Genomic DNA, 19,758 nt, shown 5'->3' with positions numbered 1-19,758 from the left:
TTTCTGTCACCTTGTGATTGTTTTCTGTCTTTTTGTGGTTGTTTTGTGTCTCTTTGAGATTATTTCACGTCATTTTTGGTCGTTTTGTGTAGTTATTTTATGTTGCCTTGAGGTTGTTTTTTGTCTCTGTGGTTGTTTCGTTTTCTTTGAGGTAAATTAAATGTCATCTTTCGTTGTTTTGTGTCACTTTGTAGTCATTGTGTGTCACCTTGGGGTTGTTTTTTGTCTCTTTGTGGTTGTTTTGTGTCTCTTTGAAGTTGCTTTGTGTTTCTGAGATAAATTTATGCCATTTTTGGTAGTTTTGTGTCATTTTGAAGTCATTATGTGTTGCCTTGTGGTTGTTTTTTGTCTCTCTGTGGTTGTTTTATGTCTCTTTGTGGTTTGCTTTGTGTCTCTTTGAAGTTGCTTTGTGTCTCTTAAGTTGTTTTATGTCACTTTGTGGTTGTTTTGAGTGTCTTTGAAGTTGTTTTGTTCCCCTTTGAGGTAATTTTATGTCTTTTTTTATCAATTTATTTCACTTTATAGTCATTTGTGTCTCCTTGTCACTGTCTTTTGTTTCTTTGTAGTCATTTAGTGTCTCTTTTTGGTTGTTCTGCCCATTTTTGTATTTATTTTGTGTCTCTTTGTAGTTCTTTTGCAGCTCTTTGTGGTCTTTTTGTGTCTCCTTTTAGCCATTTTGAGTGTCCTCCTGGTCAGTATGTGATCATTTTAACAACATTTCAAAAGGCCAGGGTGGCCCCTGACACTTTGGGCCCATGGAGTTTAGTAATCCATCCATACATGAATCTAACTAGCTCTATGTTTTTTATTGTTTTGAGTGTCTGGCTTTTTCATTAGGGTGGGTTAACCCTAACCCTAACCCACACAGATCAGATTGATTGATTAACCTGAAGATTTTGATCTCACTACTGAATTAAGCTCTTTTAAATGGTTACCTCTTATCCCCACTAGGGGCCACCAGTGTGCAAAGTTGCTTACTCCTGCTGTGAGCACTGAAATAAGTTGTGTGTTTTTGCTTTTCTCTTCTGCTTTTATTTATTTTTTTGCTATTGTTTTTCATTACAATTACAAATCCCACTGTCCCAACCTGATATACTCAATTTTGAAAACATATGATGACAGAAAGCAAACATAGTTTATCTTGTGCAAATCAAATCTTGAATTCACTTAATGTAACGGAGTTTGGACCAAAACCTCTGCCAAATCAATATTATGTAAGCACTCTAATGATGCATGCACTTCTGTTATAATATATTTGTTGCATCAATGTATTATACAAGTACCTTAGCTGTTCTGCCGTGTTCTAAACAGTCCTGGAGGTCCACTCTGTCATTGCACATAGCACTCAAAGGCCTGAAAAGAGAAAGAACAGGAGCCACAGTTTATATTAAGGCTTATGGTATAACCTCATCTATCAAATCTGATACTTGGCAAAGTAACTGCTCTTTATTTTCTTTGCTGATTGTAGTTTGGGAACACCATGTAGGCTATTTAATAATATTGAGTTGGTTATGTTTTAAGTGTCCTCTAAAATAGACAATTCTTATATTCAGACTGATTATATTTACACAACACTGGGTGGGCTGTATTTCTGGAATCCAATGGGTCTTGTGCACAGAGGCGTTCACAAATGTATTTTGTGATTAAATATAAGTGACTCTCTCCACAAAAATATTTTTCAACACACACAAAATTTTATATTGTATATAAATGTAAAAAAAGACATCCATATATTAAAAGAGGAAGTTCACATACATATTTCTAATGGACATTCGTTTTTTTCTGGTTTTAAATAAATAAACAAATGTATGCATGGAAAAGTATTTGCAGTTTTCATCCACACCATAATTGGCTGTTATTACATCTGTATGCAGACTGTTGAATCTGTGTGTGAACTTAACTGCTACTCCTCCATTCACAACTTCATTCTTTAATGAGTTATCTGTAGCCAATCAGATGTCTCCCTCCGATTCAGCCAATCACGTGAGCTAATATTCGAGGGTGATTTAAAAATACTGTTACATCTGCGCAATCAAACTGCTGCGTAGCTGCCAACCTCACCTCGGCTAGCGACCCCCTGAGTGTAAGTGAAACTTATCACGTTAAGCTGTTACCACCTTATAGTGAGTAATTAAATGTTTTTGAATTACATGATTTATTGAAGTTTTGACATTAGCTCCGTCAGTTAAAGAATTATTTGACACCTTTTACGTCGACTAAAGTGTCGTTTAGCTAGCTACATAAGCTAACTAGCTAGCAGTTAACGGTTTTCTAAGGTCTGCGCATGCTGGTGAGTTTTCTGTTTGGCCAAGTTACATCCTGCATGGAAGAAAGCAGAGGTGGAAGAAGTATTCAGATTCTTTATTTGTATTAATCCCACACTGTGAAGATACTCAAATATAAGTATATATATAAACATAAGTCCTGCATTCAAAACCTTAAGGTAAAACTATGTAGTTTGCTCTTACCAGCAAAATGTACTTTTAAGTATCAAAAGTACTCAAATATTTCCTTTAAGTGTTTTACTACTGTATATGGTTTTTTGACATTAATATTACTGCTTCATTAATGTATATGTTGCACTGTATCGCTTTAGATGTCAAAAGTTGTGCTTATTGTATCTCTTTTATATACTGTTGGGTAGTTTAATCTACAGCAATGCATCTTTTTGTATGATATGTTAATAGCATGGCTGTCCTGTGAGAACTATGCATCTCTAAAGAGTCAACTGTTCATGTTGTCAGAAAAACAACCCTGTTAAAAGCTTTGAGATGGCATTTTCCAGCTGACCCAAGAGGGTTTATAAATAGTTTACTTTGCTTTAAGAAGTAGGATAATTTTCACTTAAACAAACACATCTATCCCAACTGTCACTGGGCGAGAGGTGGGGTACACCCTGGACAGGTTGCCAGACTATCACAGGGCTGACACATAAACACAGACAATAGTTCATGCGCACATTGCTGCCTATGACCAGTTTAGAGTCACCAGTTAACCTAGCCTGCATGTCTTTGGACTGTGGGAGGAAGCTGGAGTACCTGGAGAAAACCCATGCATCACAGAGAGAGCATGCAAACTTTGTACAGAAAGGCTCCCACCCTTCTGAGCCCTTCATGTTTCAGTTCATCACTTCTGAGCCCTTCATCCTTTCAGTTTATCACAAACATTCAAAATCAGCAGATCTGTTGATGTGTAGTTTAACTGGACAGGAAGGGGATGTAAAAAAAAAAAAAAAAAAAAAAAAGTAAGCTGTCAGACAAATGTAGTGGAGTGAAAAGTACAATATTTGCCTCTGAGATATAGTGGTGAAGAAGTGTGAAGCTGCATGAATTGGAAATACTCAAGTAAAGTACAAGTACCTCAAAATTACAGTACACTGTTATTACAGTAACAGTGTATAGCGTGCAGGATTTACTGGCATCCAGTGGTAAGGTTACAGAATGCAACCGAGTGAATACCTGCCCTTGGCTCTCTATTTCCAAGCATGTAACAGGTAACCAGAGCCAGTGTTCACTCTAGGCCAACAAAAACATGACTATTCTTAGTGTCAGGTGATTTTACACTAATAAAAACATAATTATAAACATTATACCTCATTTTTTGTGAACAGATCCCCCTAAATCCCCCACATTGGTCCTTTAAGTACAGTACTTGAGTAAATATACTTGGTTACATTCCATCACTGTAATGAAGTTAAAGGAGCTATATGTAAGAAATCTAAAACAAATAGTCGTAAAATCCTCCTAATATGTCACAGAGACTAAGGAATAATGTTCATATAACATATTGATCTCACCAACAACAACAGTACAGCCAGAATATTCGCATTTAAAAAAAAAAAATTACGGTCCGCAAATCATGTTTATGTTTTGAATTTGTGTTTTGGCCTGTTGCGCCACCCACCGCCATCTACCAGTCAGGCAGTCAGTAGAGTCTCAGCAACAGTTACGACTGAGCTACAGCAGCACGGCAAGCAGCATTAGCAGTGTTCCGGTATATAGCATTAGCGGCCGGCTCCTCCGCTGTATCCCGGCAGCAGCGTTAGCAGCAGAGAAGCCGGACTTGCTCGAACGGTCCACTGGAAAACCGAAGATCAAGGACGCGGCGTCGCGACCCTGCCACGGCAGCCGCCCATGGGCAAACAAATCAGCCTCCAGCGTGCCACTGTCCAGCAACCTCGAATCTGTAGGGGAGGGGGGGCGGACACGACTCGCGGCAGTATTTTGAATTTGAGTGCTGTAACCGTTTTGGCCACATTCTTACATACAGTGCCTTTAATGTTATTAAATTATTGAAAATAGAATGTATTTTTGACAGGGGCTATTGACTCAAGCCAAAACAGCAGCAGCATGGGCTTTTGTGCAGTTGTTAGCTTGGGAGCTGTCCCCATCCCTAACCGCATCGCTTGAAGTGAGCAGAACAGAGAGCACACCAGCCAGCACTCTCAGTACTCCGCCTCCCAGTACCAATACTAGGATGAGGCAGGCTGTGACAAGGTAATGCACTCAATGTACTTTAGCCTGCTATTACTACATTTGGCAGTGCAATAAGATCAAAAGATGGCTCAGTCCTATAGATGGGTAAACATCTGATATTTGAGCTGCCCTCCATTTTACTAAGTGAAGTTAATGTTCGGCTAAGGGCTTTTTCCACATTTTTCCATAATGGCTCCATCTCCTCTTATGCTGCTATAATAGCAGATGTTTTCTATCTCTGTAACCCCTTTTACATTGCCTCTTAAAGATGGGAGTTTCACCTCCCCATTTTGTATTAAAGGTACAATCCCTGAATGGGGGGACAGAGTAATCTTGCCTTTAAGTCGAAACAAGAGCCAAGAGGTTCAGGTGGCAGGTTATGTCATCATTTAACGTTTGCTAATGGTCAGTTACATATCCTGATTCTGAAGTCTGAAGAAATCATTTGTTTGATTTGGTTACTACATGACTGGTATAGTCACTATCTTGATTAGGGTAAGTGTTATTTCCTTCCTTGTGTAGAACACTGGCTGCTGCTTCCCTCACCATTCAAACACCAACCTGTTCATGCCAGGAAGGTTACCCCAGAAGTAGCGGGCGCGGTGGGCAGCAGACACTTCCTTGGCATCGATCATCACTGGGTTGCACTGAAATCCAAATAAAGCAGAGGAAAAGACACCTGAATCCAAGGTAAGATGCACTTCTCCACAGAGTGTATCACAGTACAGCGAAGTAGAGTTTGATAGCACAGTATAACTGGTATTAAAAAAAATCGTTTGTTTAGTTTTGACTGATGTAAAAATTAATCTAGGGTCAGGTGAAAATGTCCAAAAAGTCAGCTTCAATGCACACATTATCCCAACATTTAAAGGGTTTCAAAAGCCAAACAAAGTGACAGGTCACACATTAAACATAGCACATCAGAACTATAATAAAGATTAAGAGTCAGTGCTCTCTTCTCATGTTCTCTTTCTAAAGTTAATGAATTAGTGCCACAAGGGGGCATTCATAAGCCATCAATCCTTGTCTCACTGGAGTCACATCATACTGTATCTACACTACAGTCAAAGATTTAACTAGTTCATAGAAGTTATGATCTGAAGGATTAGATAAATCTGTAGGAACAAGTTCAATGGACAGAGAGAAGCTGACCTCTAGAAAGCGAGATATGTCCCTCTTATCGCTGACACCCATGGCAACCACATTTTCAAAGAGCCAGAAGAAAGGCCGGCTCTCCCCCTCCTTTGGCCGAGCCTCGTGGAGCAGCCTGTAAAACTCGAAGAACAGGCGTCCGGTGCCCTCTGTGGGAGAGAAACAATCACTGAACAGTGCTGAAGTATAGTAAGGGGCACATACCGATGATTTTTGGTGAATTGTCTGTTATAGATAGATATTCAACTTGTCGATATTTGACAGGATCTTGATTCAAAATAACATCACAAAGAAAGTCTTAACAGTGAACAGTTAACCTACCATAAAGACCTTTCCTAGCAGGATTGACTATAGAAAGGTCATTGCATGGGCTTCCACCAATAACTAGGTCAAAGGGACCCCACTCCTGTATCTGTATACAGATAAGATACAGAGTCAGAAACACAGAGATAAAGACAGAATCAGTATAGATAATGACACGTTGTAATATGAAGTGATGCAGCATTGAACCCCTAACCTTTGTAGAGTCTGGTGGATGCTTTAAAAATGTCTTCATTGTGCTCTAGTCTCCAGCTTCTTACTTAAGTAAGTTCATGCACTTTCATAATGAGGCAATGCGACTTTTGCAATGTCAGTGGCCAGGAATAATGTAATATGATGTTGGTAAATTGTGGATCTGGCATATTAGGGACCTGGATTGTCAGGCAAAAGAAAGACAACAGATTTTATGTTTGGGAGAGTTAGTGTCTACCTCTCTTTGGCTCTCCAGTGTGAGAAAAGAAGACCCTCTGCTGGGTCTCATGCAGTAATATTTTTGTTTTCTTATCCTAAACTTCTTCTACATTTTTTGATGAGACTTCATTGTAGTTTTCCAAATCAGATTCACCAAACTCTCTTAAATCCAGTCATGTTTAAAGCCAAAATGAAACTCCGACTTCTAGGGCTCTGGTCTTGTGGTTTCCTTTGTTGACTGTTAGTTGGCTTGTGTTTAAGTTAGTTGGCTAGTTAGCTGTTGGCTGTAGTCTTTGTGGTGTGTTCAGGTGCAACTTTTTTACTGTTGTCGTTGTTACTATTAACTAATAGGTAGAGTAGGTATAATTTACAAATGAATTGTTTGACTTGCTGACTAATATACTTAATTAAAATTTAAAGGATATGCATGGGTCTTATTTACAACTCTGTAAAAGCTTTTTTACAGTGTACTTAAACAACAACAAAAACCACAATATAAAGAAGTCCTATGGCTGTTTTTGTTTTCCTTGGTGTTCTTTTTAATTATACATATACACTGGACTTGCAACCATGTAGGCGTCTTTTTGAGCTGTCAAAAAAACAAAACAGACAAAAAAACTGCACAAACTTGCGATAATCGCTAATTTTATCATATCAGGTTAATGTGTTTGACTCTGTTTGCAGGCATTTTATTCACAAAAAAAGGAAAAAGATTTTTTTACCCTGCAGAGCTTCAAGTCATGCTGTGAGAAATCATTAGAAGAAACAATTAACCTAAATATTAATAGTACAGCTGTTAATGACGTCATCAGAGCAGCGCTGTACTCTGACAGAAATAGAGAGGGAACTGTTAAGCCTGAGATAAAATGCTAAATAACGTCTCTCTAAAGCAAGGCAGTTGCTGTAAACAACTGTATATCTTACCAGCATTCCCAGCAGGGAAACATAAAACATCCTAATCGGGGGTATTTCTATGTATATTGGAGCCCTATTTTATGATTAAGGTGATAAGTGGGGCATTTTTTTTTTTTTTTTTGTTTACAATAAAAATCATTCTTAATATAGTTTAACGACACCAGAGACTCAACTACCTTCTGCTGTGGTAGAGCTTGTTAATGTAGGGATACACATGAGAACTGCTGGGCCGATTATAAATATGATTTGGGCATCTCCACTTATTGATTCAACCTGGACTCAGTCTGTTTCAGTCTGGGTCAGTTGGTTTTGACCATTAGGAGATCAAATGATACAGTATGTGGTGTTGAGAAATTGAAATACTTGGGCGTCCGATTCAGTAGCTGCTTATTTCAAACATGTTTCATATTTAAAACTGGAGTCGTACTGTACTGTACTGTAGTCGAGTTTATAGTCTGTGTTGCCTTCATGCCTCCATTCACCATCTCATTCAAATAGAGCATTTTTCATCTTTTTCCTTCCCCTTCTCTGCACAGATTCTCTTTTTGATGAATGTGTGTTTCTGTTTTGGTACAGGAACATGCAAGAATCAATACTCAAGCAGGATTTCTGCGGTTGCTTAGCAACACATATGTAGTCATAGCTAACTATAACTCAGTCATTCAATAAATGCTCATTTCCTGCATGTAAGACTTAAAAAATCAGTGTATGTCAAAACAGTTAATAAGAGTGATTTACTACTGTTGTATACGCCACCTCCATGTATGCATGTGAAGCATAGTACAACTGAAAAAAAGACCATGCAAGCACACTTCATACAACCCTAAGCAGAGAAAAAAAATCAAACTCACATGCTTGCGTGTGACGTTCCTCACATCGCCAACATACATGATGCGACCCTGATGCCGGACGATACCCACAGTGATGGAGTCTTCACACACTTCAGAAGCTACATAGCGATCCACTTGGATGCCAAGTTCTTTTAGCACCAACAGCCCTGCACAGAATGGGGTCAAAGGTCAGACAGAACATAGATAACTATAGATAAACCCTTCAAGATTTTTCCAAAACAAGCTGTGTCTGACATATGTCGAGCAGTACTGAAAATTACCACTCAAATCCTCCATTAATATTCACACAGTTCCTGAAACATGCTCAACCCACATCAGTCTTCCCCTGTCAATATAATGCTTTGATATTACTCCCAAATTGACTGATAAAATCTTACAATGACTATGATGGTGTTATTAGAAATTATATTATGTGTTCTTGAAATAACAAAGTTACCACAAGGAACCCACTGTAAAAAGTGAAAAATTAAAATTATTTACTGTGCGATGAGATTATATATCATGACATGGAAGTTGGCTAAAAGGATGACTTTGCTTTTACTGTGACCAAAATGATAAGGAAACGATGCACTCAGTACAGAAAAGGGGTCATCTGTTGTAAATGGATACAAACAGAACATTTCATACAGACTTAAAGGCGATCCACTACTTGTCTAACCTGTTGCTATGCCGTCAAATAGCGACAAGACACGAATGGGCTTCCTCTTCTCCACCATGACCGGGGGGTAAAGCTTTGGTGGATCCTGAAATACAACACGGAAAGGGGGGAGAAAATTAGACACATAGGAAAAAAGACTCCGCTGTCAGACAGTGGGATTTATAGCCTGAGGGTCCATTACTCACAAAATCTTGGTCATGATTATTTGCAAAGAAGTGCTGGAGACGGCTGGGCCAGTCAGTGCGACGCCCCAGTAGACCAAACACACCCTTCTGACTACACATGTAGCAGTTCCAGGGGTCCTCTTTGATGGCTGCGTGTGCTGCTCCTTGTCCAACGAGGAGATCGACACACTCCACACAGAAACACCTAAACACAGGGTCAAGGAGGTTATTTAGTATAAGGGATGATATGTCTATCTAGTAACTAGTAGAAGATAGGGTTGAGTTGTTGCATGTCAATATCAATCAAATGTGAGTGGCTTTTCTAAACTACACTCTTAGAAATAAGGGCTCCAAAAGGATTCTTCCCAAAGGGCTGAGGTTCTACCTCGAACCATTTATCTGAAGAACCCTTTTTTTAAGAAAGGGTTCTTCAAGAATTCTTTTCAAAGACTTATTTGACTGCTGGAAAGATGGCCTTTTAATAAAACTAGGATGTCTTTGCAGTAGAAAGACGCAAATACTTTTTAAATTGGTGCAACAGAACCAGAGAAAACAGAGAAAAGGGGTGCCTTTTTTCAAGACGGAGAAAACTTCTTACAACTACCAGAAAGCACTGTGTCGCACCAGACCAATATAGACTCCCGCTGGTGGGTGACATAATACAGATACGTCTGTTTGAAACAATGGTGGCCGGCTAGCAAGAAACGATCTCGTATTACAGTTAAACAGAAAGCTAAAACATGTTTCTGAAAACATTTCAGGTGAGACATAGGCAACTCAGTAGCAGAATCTTGGTTTATATTTGATTAGCGCTGTCTAGTTTCACCGTTTGATCTCAGTTTTTTTGGCTTCCATTTTCACTGTGCAGCAAACAGTATGCTGCACACTTCCTGTTCACAAACTCTCGCTATTACAGCTAAACACAGCACCAAAATATGTTTCTAAAACATTGTAATCAAGAAATAGACAATACAGTGACACAATCTTGATATGTGCTCAGTTAGCGCTACTGTTTAAATGTATTTCCGAGTTGGGGGGCGGGGGTTGGGCTTGTCTGTCTCCTGATCTACCTCTACACTCTTTGTGTTACAATACGAAAATTCAGAAGTACAGCCTGTAGTTCGAGCAACAGCCCAAGAGCAAGCAAATTCTGCTGGATGACGTGAATTATGTCAATTATGATGGCTGGCAGAGTTTTGCTGGGGGGCGAGGAGCGATGTCTAGGCACTGGTTAGATGGAGAGAAGCTTACCCCAGTTCAGTTACACAGCCTGTTTTGCTACAAAGCAGGTTGAAAATCAGTGAAGTGCCCTTCTGAAACTAAGGGCATCATTAAGACACCCTTTCATCTAAAGAAAGAGTTCCCCAAGGATTATTAAAAGCACGGGTGTTACAAAATCTGTACACTCAAATATCAGGTTGCCCATGTTTACCCAACGCCGTGTTTTAATTTGTTAGAGACGCATGATTAAACACATGAAAAAGCAATTAATCGATCCTGCTAACAAGTATGTGAGGTCACAGCCTGATAGTTATTATCCCTTTGTGCCGTAGCGCACCAGTGTTGTCCAAAAACTATTAAAAGTACATCAGTGAGTCACACTGTAGCACAGGGGTTCCTTCAGTACAATGAACACTGTAGTTTATTTTGAGTCATTCATGCTGCTGTAAATACTCACCAGAGCACTAGATTAGATTAGTGCAGCTGAAAATATCTCTCAACAAATGCACTATTTACTCTGCTCATAGTAATGTTTGCACAAATAACAATGCCCTGCTGTCTAAGGACATTATTAAGCATGTATTTTTTTTTTTTACAAAAAGAAACTGTACATGATGGTGATCCATTTTATTAAGATTTATCATTAGGGCTTGGGGCTGAGTGCCACAAACAGAAAAGCAAAGTCAAAAATGACTGAAAATTGGTTGGTTGCTGTCTTTTATTGGGCAGACAATGACAAAAAGTAAGACTATCATAAACCAATCCTTTAAAGTAGGCTGTTTAACAAATAAAGAGCTCTTTCCCCACCAGATCAGTTTCTAAATCAATTATAGGTCAGAAACAGACCACCCAACTGCAGCATCAGTCTTTGTTCAACCACAAAGCCTAGTTTATAGGTTTTTAGGGGCAATGAGTTATCATCCAAATGTCATTTAAATGTCAAATGCCATCATCTAAACACAGAGCAAATCATTGTTTAGTGATTCGTCCAAAGTGTGACTCAATCTGTTCTCAATAGTATTTTTCTAAACTGAAGTCTCATAGTCTGTGTAAGGATACTTTATCAGACTATAACCAGTGGTCTGTTGAAGTGGCATGCAACCACACTTTATATAATATGTGATCATTACTGCAACCAGATTTGTGACACCAACACAAAGCCTCTATTATGTGTTTAATATATGCAGTTATGGCACAATCCTGCAATCTATATTGGAAAAACAACTATCCTAGAGGCAGATGGTGTATTTATGTGCCATTGAAATTTACTGAACAATTTATCTCCTGGGTAAAGAATATAGGAAATATTTACAGATTAGAAATTGTATAGTATCTACTGCAAGTTCACACAATGGAAGTGGATGAGGGAACTTTCCCACATTATGCATGGCCATGTTCATTAGTCATTGTAGATGAAAGTTATGGAAGTTCTGGCTGGATGGTTTGGTTCAGTAACTCGTCATTTGTTTTTATTTTGGGAACAGATCTAACATGCCAGACATATTGTATGAAGATGTGCTTTTTCAGTTTTTATGGTAGATTTCTTTACAGCCTACAGAAATAAGTTCCAGGTTTGACAGATTGGAATTCAGTAGCATCCTCTGAGGCTATGAACAGTGGATTTTAAAAGTAACTTGGAAGATGAAACTTCCTCCTGGGGCCTTTTTTGGACCCACATGAAGATCATAGAACCCATTGTGACAGGCTTTCTTTTCATTTCATGGTGGACTGGGTCCCTCACTCCTGTATATGTGACTTATTTTTATTTATTCAAAGTAGAGACAGACAACTTTACAACAACCCCACCCCCTAACCAGATTACTTTCGGTTTTCCTCAGAGTGTGCACAGTTATTTTGGTTGTTCAACTGTCCTTCATTTTTCCTACCGGGGATAAGAATGTACATTGATACCCTTTGGTAACAATTGCGGGTAGCTACTGATAGCTACCAGAGAAAACAAAAGTGTTATACTCTTTCTGTTTTATTCTCGCAATGGTTGTCGCACTTCCTTTGCACTATAATCAAGCCTTCATTTTTCCTGGGAGATTGTACCCGGTGGCAGACAGAATTGCATAATGAAAGCTTGGCTTATAGGGAACCAATATGAAGGCCAATGATGTCATTATCCTATGGCAATTACATTGTGCAATCAACATTTACTTCAGAATGCTAAGTAAACGCAAAAACACTTTATTTCCTATACCATCTTGGACTGTAATAGCATGTACTCCTATAGCCCTGAAAATATGTAAGATGATCTTGCTGCCATGTGGCAATCAATCATTCAATTTGGGAACAAAAAAAGGGGAGGAAATGCCTTGCACCCTCTATTCTTCTGCAACAGTTTAATGGCATCCAACTGGAGAATTACTGCCAGGAGAATTACTGCCATTAACAATTATTCTGATGTATTCAACTCCTAATATTTGCATGGCAGTAGTGGATGTAAACACATACGTTTCCATGTTCTTTATTGATTTCAAGGAAATCTGATTAAGATCTGCAGTACATTTAGATGCAACCTGACCTTGCACTCTTACACACTATGGCACCACTGTTCACAGAACACACATACAGTGTATTGCTTCTTTGTGCAAAAGATGCTGTCATGATTTACATTTACATGCCTGATGAAGACATTGTGGGTATTGTGGCTGCTATTACCACCTTCATTACACAGTAGAATCCAGTAGAAACCTCACCGACAGCAGTTGTTGTTTCCGCACATGAGCACCTCTCGTCCTCCACAGCAGATAGTGCAGTATGACTGGTAACCATCGTCATCATATTGATACGCACATTCTAGGAAGCAGTTCTGTGCAAAGGAGGTAGAAAAAGGAGAGCAGTTTAACATGTTTATAAATCAAAATTTCACATCTGCTTGAAATATATCCAGTTTATTATTAGCTTTGAAAGGAGCTGTATTTTTTACGACACAGTTGTTGGAGCCGAGTCCCAAACTTTTGACCTCTATCACAGCTTACCTTACAGCTCTGGCACATTCCCCCAGCAAACAGCGGGTGCTCAAGGGTAACATTCAGACTTCCACAGGAGATACAGATGTCTGTAGACAGAAATGCAGTATGTCAGTGTTTAACAGGGGGGGTCAGAGAGGTGTAAACTCTGCTGCTGCCATGCTCCCAGCTTCACACTTCAATGAAATTATTTAAGCAGCTGTGACAGAGGTGAAGATCTAATGAGCTTAGCTGATGTATTTTGAGAGAACTCACAAGAGAGCCAGCAAAAATTATGTAAATGTTATTTCTACATCTTGACTCTTCGGTGGTATTATTAACACTGACGTATACATTTCTGCTGCTCTGCTTGTCAGCAACAAGGGCAAGTGTAAGGCATCTGGGTGTTCATCCCCTGAGAGGCCCCCTGGTGCTGCTACAAGCTAGAGAGCACAGAGCACACATCACTTACCCTCTATGCTGCGGCACTTTTGTCTCACTTCATGAACAAGCCGTTCTGAAAATACAACACATGATACACTCGATGAGAAATGTAGGTCAACAAGATCCCCACTCGACAAAATATTTGTAAGGTCAACAGTTCAAAATTGGTCTCTTTTCAACCTCCAATTTTACTTTGGTTTGTTTATTCACACAGATTAAAAGAAAAAAACAATATAACTACAATGATCATCCTGCAACCATCTCTGTAAATCCAAAACTATGTTGTTCTTATACATGGTCTAAAATTTGTATTTGTGCATACATATATACACACAAGATATTTCTTCTACAAATCAGATGAAGATATGCTAATAGATTGAAACCAGGAATTTCAAAAACTTGAAAAAAAGAACTGAAATCCAGATTAACACATATCTGAAATGGAAAAAATGGACATTTATGTTCTTGTGAATGCAGGCTGTAGCTGATGATATTGATATTTCTGTTTTGGGTAGTCATTAAAGGTATTTTTTATTAGCTGCCCTTTGCAGTGGAAAATACTGCAAAAATGTTGAACATCAGAGCTTTTAAGCTTTCAAGGATATGTGTGAGCTTTATTGAATTAAATTAAAGGAAATATCTACTGTAAATGATAAATATGAAGGTTCTTATGTTTCTCTGAGAATGAAATGTCACCAGCAAAATAAAACGTAAAAAGTTTATTTACAAACATTTGTCATTTCTGTAAATTAGGAACCACAGGGCCCCAAAAGTGACCCCTGTGGTACACCAAATTCTAGGAAAAGCTGTTATTAAAAGAGAATTTTTTTTTTTAAAAAAAAGGAGACATTTTGGGGTCCAGTTTGGCATTAAATCCATAATAGCTACTTGTTTTTCAGGCAAGATGGACCTAAATTATTACCTGTACAAGTAAAAGGTACGTTAAATGTGTCTGAAGTACTTTTTTTCTTCACTCATTAAATCATCCAGTTTAAGGTCAAAGTTGGATAAATAATCAGATGCTAATGGATCTGACTCAGAACTACGTGTCGGAGCCAGAGTAGATAATTGGTTAATATATGAGAGGTGATGTCCATAATGTTATCTGCCACTAAATTATACAGAGAGCGTCAAAGCTAAATGCTTTAACATAGGCAGCTGAGATAGTCTTGAGTCGGTAAGTAAACTTTTTATTTATGGCATCAGAGTTGCAAGGTGCTTAACAGGTGCAGATAAAATGCAAAACTATGAAATGCATCAAAAATAGTCAAACATAGAAATAAATAAGTGGACAATGTAAAACCATTGAAGTTATGAGTTAAACAACAGATTTTAACAATAGCTTTTGTAGCATTGCCAACACTGATGTTATGTTACTGAATTAGGCACTCATGGCCAGGCCATCCTACAGCAATATCAATAAAGCTTGTTTGGAAATAAACCCAAACATCTATTCATAGTCTTTGGAGCCTTTTTGCTTCGTCACATCACTCACTCCCGTCTTAAACCTGCCACTCTAATGGACGTCTTGTCCACACACTACTTCTCTGACCACTTACTCTGATGTACAACTGTGCTGAGTCCACCCCATGGGGAGGAATTTAGAGTTCATGACTCCTATTTAACCTAATAAATGAGGCAACTTACCTCGTGTCCTCTCATCAATGATGTCCTTGACCTTGGGTTTCTCTGCTGTGCTTTTGCGAGGCTTTTTGGCTGGAGGAGGCGTATAGGCTGCTGCTTCAGGCTCCACCCACATCTCAGGGTAAACCTCTTTGTATGGGTTACGCTCCTCTGGGGTGCACAGCATGGGAGACAATTAATATTACAGGCATCATGAATTATTCAGTCTTTTGCTTAATTAGAGAAATCTGTAGTTGAAGAGGTCCATTAACAGCTTAAATAAAGTGGTCGATACACATGGGAAGTTTCTTGCAATATTAAGGCCTAAAACTCTGGCAACAAGCTTAGATAAAAGCTTAACAATACAAGATTTATAATACTGACTTCCTCTTACCCTCTGGTGGCTCTAAAGCCTTGGGTCCAGTGGGCAGAAATCCTGTCATAGCCCAGTCAATCATCTGCTTGTTCAACATTTCTACTGATTTTGAGGTTTCTGTCTCGTCACTGTCGGGGCAGGCCATGAAGGCTTTGCCTGCCCGACTGCCAGCCACCTGCAAACACATAAAAACATTTATCAGTGAAAATTATCTTTAATATACTTAAAGAAATGATCATCTACTAAATCAGTGGTTCCCAACTGGTCCAGCCATGGGGTCCAGATTGCTCCTTAGTCATTAGTTCAAGGTCCACAAAGTTCAATGCGTTCAGCATCATGCTTGTCTTTGGCCATGTCTTTGAGCTAGTTCGCTGTCTGTTATTCACTCACTCTACAGCAGGAAACAGCACTTCAGAATAAAAGCTTGTGCTGTAAATTCACTGTACTTCAAAAATAAAGTGTGTTTTTTACAAACTTGACACGTTCGCAAGTCACTTGCGGTCCATTCAGAATGGACCTGCGACCCACTTTTAGAGCACGACTCTGCAGTTGGGAACCACTGTACTAAATGATTCAGCGCAGTCAATATCTCAACGAAAAACCTTATCTAACTGCTGTCCCAATAAGGGGTCATATTTCTTTTTTTATTCCTCATCTAAGCATTTTATTTTGAAACTACACTTTTTTTATCTGAATGTGCTGATTACAGAAAATCTCAATAACATTTTCATTGTATTATGAACAGTGCATAGACAGCCTCTGGCTATACATCAGTGGTGTAGTCTAGTTTCTTGTAGTGGGTATACTGCGGATATATCTACACACTCTCGCTTACTTAACCACAACATGTTGCGCGCTGAGCTCAGCAGTGTGGGGGCGAGGAAAGAGTTCCTCTGCATGCTATGCATCTCTTGACCCCATATTTGCAAATAAAAATAGCTGAAGTGAAAGTTCTGTCACAGAACTATGTTGTTCTGTATCCTTGTGCATTTAAAATGGGTATATGGAAATCCTGGAGCTTTCTTGGTGAGTATACAGTGTATACCTGTGTATTATGTAGACTACACCACTGCTATAGATGCTCAGGAAAGACTTACACATGCTGGGAGATACATCATACAATTTATTACAGAAAATTAAATAGGAAGAAATAGCTCCAATACCAAAGTCCCTGTGAAACCTCTTTTTTTAATTTCTGTTTGCATTTGCATTTGCATTAAACAAACAAGATACAACATGTTAATTAGTCAGCTATAGACTAGGCAGACCAGCTGTTTTCTCTTGGTTTTCTTGGTAATCTTTATGCTAAGTGAAGCTTATTGGCTTTAACTTAATTTCTGGGGTACAGATAGGAGACCAGTATCAATCCCTCTCACTAACTCTCTGCAAGAAAATGAATTAGCACATTTTCTCAAAATGTCAAACTATTGTTTAAGCAAGTGAAAACGTGTACAGTGCTATTGACCAATTGGCCTGTGTAAGTTTTAAAAAGTTACAATATTAGCAACTGTAGCTATAAAATCTGCTATTATAAAAAGTACTGCAACTATAATAATGTATAATGATTGAGGCAATACGCTCAACAGCATCAAACTGAAAAGCACTGTTCTGATACTCACCTGTAGCACCTCGTAGATGGCTTTCTTGTACATGGGCTGCTTGTTGTAAGTTGGTTGGTGAAAGGCATTATTAAAGGAACTTAAAGGCATGAGTTTCTCTACACAAACCTGCAAAAGAAAAAAAAAACTCAGAAAATGATGTTATAGTTTATTTCACAAGCTAGAAAAATGGTGTTGTTGAGGTAAAAGTGTCTGGAGATTAATAACTGTTATGTTTATTCTGGAAAAGAGCAGCTGGTTGGGCAAATAAAACAAAAAAAGCTCATTATAAAGTGTGTGGTTGTCACTATAAACGAAAGGCTGTTTTGCCTCATTTCTGGTGAAGAAAAAAAAAATTACCTGACAGCAATATTAACGTTGGCTCTAAACACTCACCACTGAGAATTTTCCATCTCCAAACCACATGACCCATCTGGTTCCCTCAGCAGCTCTGCTCCGTCCCGTCATCCACCAGGATACAATGCGGCCTGGCCACCACGAGAACCCGCGAAGCTTCCCCCAAACCAGCTCACCGATGCCAAAACCACGGCCGTCCTGCAGCCAAAATAAAAGACAAATATCCGCTCTGTATTAACTTCTGGGCATAATAGTGAAACCTTTTCAAACGTCTGTTTCAGTTTGTTTGTTCTTTAGGATGGTGAAATCAAGTCAGTTTAATCTATATAGCCCAATATCACTAATTTGCCACATTACAATATGTACAGCACACGGCTGCCTCTATCCTTAGACTTTTAATTTGTGTAAGGCATAACTTAAGGAAACCTCAGGAAGAGCAACAGAGGGGGCGGTCACTCTCCCAGGATGGACAGACAAGGTTTTGAAAATAGCTCTAGATTTGTTTTTGTTTTTGGTAAATTCATTCTTATATAAATTATAAAATAATATCCTTAAACTGAATGCACAAATCCAATATCTTATCTCTTTTTTTCCTGTTAAAGAGCAAGTTCGCATATGTCATACGTCAAAATCTATTTACTGTTTCCAGAGTAACACTAAAAATGTAAGAATAGTTTTATAAACTGTTGAATACACCCTGTACCACTTAAGTACTTAGTTAAAGGATGTCCCTCTTTATGTATTAAAAAAATAAATAACACCATATGATAGTATGTATATATTTGTAGAAAATGATACAGTACAAAGCTTCCATTGAGGGAAAAATCAACCCAGTTGAGAGAATAAATGTTATAAATGTTACATTTGTACATTATTATGTTGCTCATATGTTGAAACTTAACATTTCTTTACATCTATGTTATGTTTAGGCACAGGAATCACTTGGGGATGGTTTGGAAAAGAAAATGTTTTGTCATAAAAAATCACTTTTGGCACAATATCAGCAGGAAATGCAGCAAGTGATACACCATCCACCATCCCCTCCACCTCCTGATGATAAAGTCAGCTCAAATACTGCATCACTTTAAAACGTTGATATTAAATATATGAAGCATAAAAATGTATCCATGGTTTGCAGAAAGGTACAATGCCAACATTTTTTTCAGATGACTGGGCTGGAAATACAAATACCTACCATAAAACACAATGTTTTTTTATGCTGAATTGCATCATCATATTTAGTATCTTTGTAAACTTGCTCATCTCCACGAGGCTGACACAGTTGTAAAATACCCGCAGTGAATGAATTTCCAAAACATGAATGGCTGCCTTACTTGACATGGATTAACCCTGGCCTTTAACTAAATCCTTTTTCCAATAGAAACCTCTGTTGTAAAGCCTGTTGGTCAGCAGCCGGACATTAATCAGTGTGAATCGATATTATCTTACCTCATACTCTGGCTCATTGTCTGCAAGCTTGGGGGATGTCTTGTCTCCACCTTCGATGGCGACCGGCTCAGGGGTGGTGGCCACAGTGGGGGATGCGGGGTCAGTAGGCTGCTGCTGCTGCTGCTGAGGCGGCTGCTGATGTTGTTGTTGCAGTTGTTGTTGTTGTGGCAGCGATGGCTGTGATTGCTGTTGATACTGAGGCTGTGACTGAGTGTGCAACTGAGGCTGCTGCAGTGGTGGCAGCAGCAGCAGCTGCTGCTGCTGCTGCTGCTGCTTTGAAGGCGATGGGTGCTTGATTATTGAGACCTCCTCTTTCTGGGTCTCTATTTCATTCTCCTCATGATCTTTCATCGCGTTCATCGCTGACATCAGTTTGGACTTTTTCTCTGCCTGAAACACAGCCCAGTGACAGTTGATATGACAGATGATTTTCAAATAATGCATCCAGTGTTTTAGGGGTTTAACATCTCTCAACATAATCTACAAAAATAATTTTTCAATTTAAGAAAAAAACTTCTCAAATGCAAGCGTTAATACAAGTAGCTGTAAAATGACTTTGCATATAAATGAAGTGAACAGTAAAATAAAATAGAATGGATTTAAAGGACTGTCTAAATTCTGCTCATATCTCTACGAGTAGGGCAGTTTGGGAAAAAAATCAGCTCACGCTAATTAGAATAAAAGACCCTTGAGAGAGCTACAACTTGGCAGAAAGTTGTTGATAAAGGAATGGTAAGAATGGGGCCATAACAGAAGGCAGACGTAACAAATTCAAAACCACAACAACCT

General features: G+C 38.7%; 1 protein-coding gene across 5 annotated transcripts in view; it reads right to left on the bottom strand.

Annotated features, from left to right (window-relative positions):
• LOC117266997 (DNA (cytosine-5)-methyltransferase 3A) overlaps positions 1–19,758 on the bottom strand; it is a 54,482-nt gene that overhangs the window by 1,605 nt on the left and 33,119 nt on the right. For 3 of the 5 annotated variants that reach the window (XM_078175206.1, XM_078175208.1, XM_078175207.1), the window contains 15 exons: positions 18,970–19,359; positions 17,560–17,718; positions 17,185–17,292; positions 15,584–15,740; positions 15,214–15,360; positions 13,595–13,639; positions 13,153–13,232; positions 12,871–12,983; positions 8,969–9,152; positions 8,784–8,868; positions 8,126–8,271; positions 5,949–6,039; positions 5,628–5,776; positions 5,022–5,122; positions 1,284–1,353 (listed from right to left, as the gene is read on the bottom strand). In XM_078175206.1, the coding sequence (XP_078031332.1) occupies positions 1,284–1,353; positions 5,022–5,122; positions 5,628–5,776; positions 5,949–6,039; positions 8,126–8,271; positions 8,784–8,868; positions 8,969–9,152; positions 12,871–12,983; positions 13,153–13,232; positions 13,595–13,639; positions 15,214–15,360; positions 15,584–15,740; positions 17,185–17,292; positions 17,560–17,718; positions 18,970–19,359 (2,025 nt within the window). The remainder of the gene's footprint in view (positions 1–1,283; positions 1,354–5,021; positions 5,123–5,627; positions 5,777–5,948; positions 6,040–8,125; positions 8,272–8,783; positions 8,869–8,968; positions 9,153–12,870; positions 12,984–13,152; positions 13,233–13,594; positions 13,640–15,213; positions 15,361–15,583; positions 15,741–17,184; positions 17,293–17,559; positions 17,719–18,969; positions 19,360–19,758) is intronic. The other 2 variants (XM_033642538.2, XM_033642539.2) reach the window with 1 other exon arrangement.

Source organism: Epinephelus lanceolatus, chromosome 15 (assembly GCF_041903045.1).
Source record: "Epinephelus lanceolatus isolate andai-2023 chromosome 15, ASM4190304v1, whole genome shotgun sequence".
Classification (NCBI taxonomy): domain Eukaryota; kingdom Metazoa; phylum Chordata; class Actinopteri; order Perciformes; family Serranidae; genus Epinephelus; species Epinephelus lanceolatus.
The sequence above is the reverse complement of the archived record's forward strand: the minus strand, read 5'-3'. Positions and strand labels throughout refer to the sequence as shown.